The 1,112-nt window shown below is 35.1% G+C and overlaps 1 protein-coding gene across 2 annotated transcripts in view; it reads left to right on the forward strand.

The window, feature by feature from the left end:
* DDX17 (DEAD (Asp-Glu-Ala-Asp) box helicase 17) overlaps positions 1-1,112 on the forward strand; it is a 20,576-nt gene that overhangs the window by 5,430 nt on the left and 14,034 nt on the right. For both annotated transcript variants that reach the window (XM_012638095.1, XM_012638096.1), the window contains exons 2-3: positions 52-202; positions 894-993. In XM_012638095.1, the coding sequence (XP_012493549.1) occupies positions 52-202; positions 894-993 (251 nt within the window). The remainder of the gene's footprint in view (positions 1-51; positions 203-893; positions 994-1,112) is intronic.

Here is a 1,112-nt window from a genome sequence, read left to right on the forward strand (position 1 = left end):
AAATATGTTTCTTTAAAAATACTAATGAATTAAAATTTTTGGTGTTTCTAGATTTGGAGCAAGAGGTGGTGGTGGCCTCCCCCCGAAGAAATTTGGTAATCCTGGGGAGCGTTTACGTAAAAAGAAATGGGATTTGAGTGAGCTCCCCAAGTTTGAGAAGAACTTTTACGTGGAACATCCAGAAGTAGCAAGGCTGACTCCAGTAAGTTTTTGTGTGTGTTTCACTTGTTTTATATATAGATTAATGAACCACAGAGTTATTTTGTAGAGTTCACTCATATACTGCTGTTGCTGTTTTATGTTTTATTCCGATGTGGTGATATTTTTCTTACATTCTTACTAAGACTGCTGATAGTCATAAGAGGGACCTGTTTAATTAAGCACATAATGTATTACTTAATCATCATTTGTTGATAATCCTTCCCAACCTCCTTGTCAGGCTTGATTGAAACTGTGTATTGTATATTAGGTCATGTCTTTTCATCTATAAAGTAAAATAAATAAAAAATTGGTATTGTACACTCGTGTTTGTCTTTTTAACCTCATGATCTTTTGGACTCTTCCCATGAAATGGTTGTTTAGAAGAAAGTGTAATGGAAAGAACACTCAAGCCCAAGTTCCATGTTTTCTCCTTTTTCTTAGTTCTGACCTTGGGCAAGTTACTCTTTTCAAGTATCTGTTTTCTCCTGTGGAAAATGGAACTTTTAATTGCCTGCGTCATTAATTAACTCACAAAGTTGAAGTACTATGAAAGCACTATATAAAGTATTAAACATATTTGCCATTGTAACACAGGATTGGATGATAATTGTTCAGCTAGCTTGGAACATAAGGTTTTGAATGTTTAGAATAACTTGTTTACTAACTTTGTCTGTCTTCTTTTTCTTCCATAGTATGAGGTTGATGAGTTACGCAGAAAGAAAGAGATAACGGTGAGAGGGGGAGATGTTTGCCCTAAACCTGTGTTTGCTTTCCATCATGCTAACTTCCCACGTAAGTGTTCTTCAATCCAGAATCAATCTTGATTAAATTTGGTTGAATGGTAAACGTGGGTAATAGGTTATTAAAACTTTTTGACCCAGGCTCAGGATGTTGAAAAGACAAGTTAGAAG

This window comes from Propithecus coquereli, unplaced genomic scaffold (assembly GCF_000956105.1).
Source record: "Propithecus coquereli isolate 6110/MARCELLA unplaced genomic scaffold, Pcoq_1.0 Scaffold126, whole genome shotgun sequence".
Taxonomy (NCBI): Eukaryota; Metazoa; Chordata; class Mammalia; order Primates; family Indriidae; genus Propithecus; species Propithecus coquereli.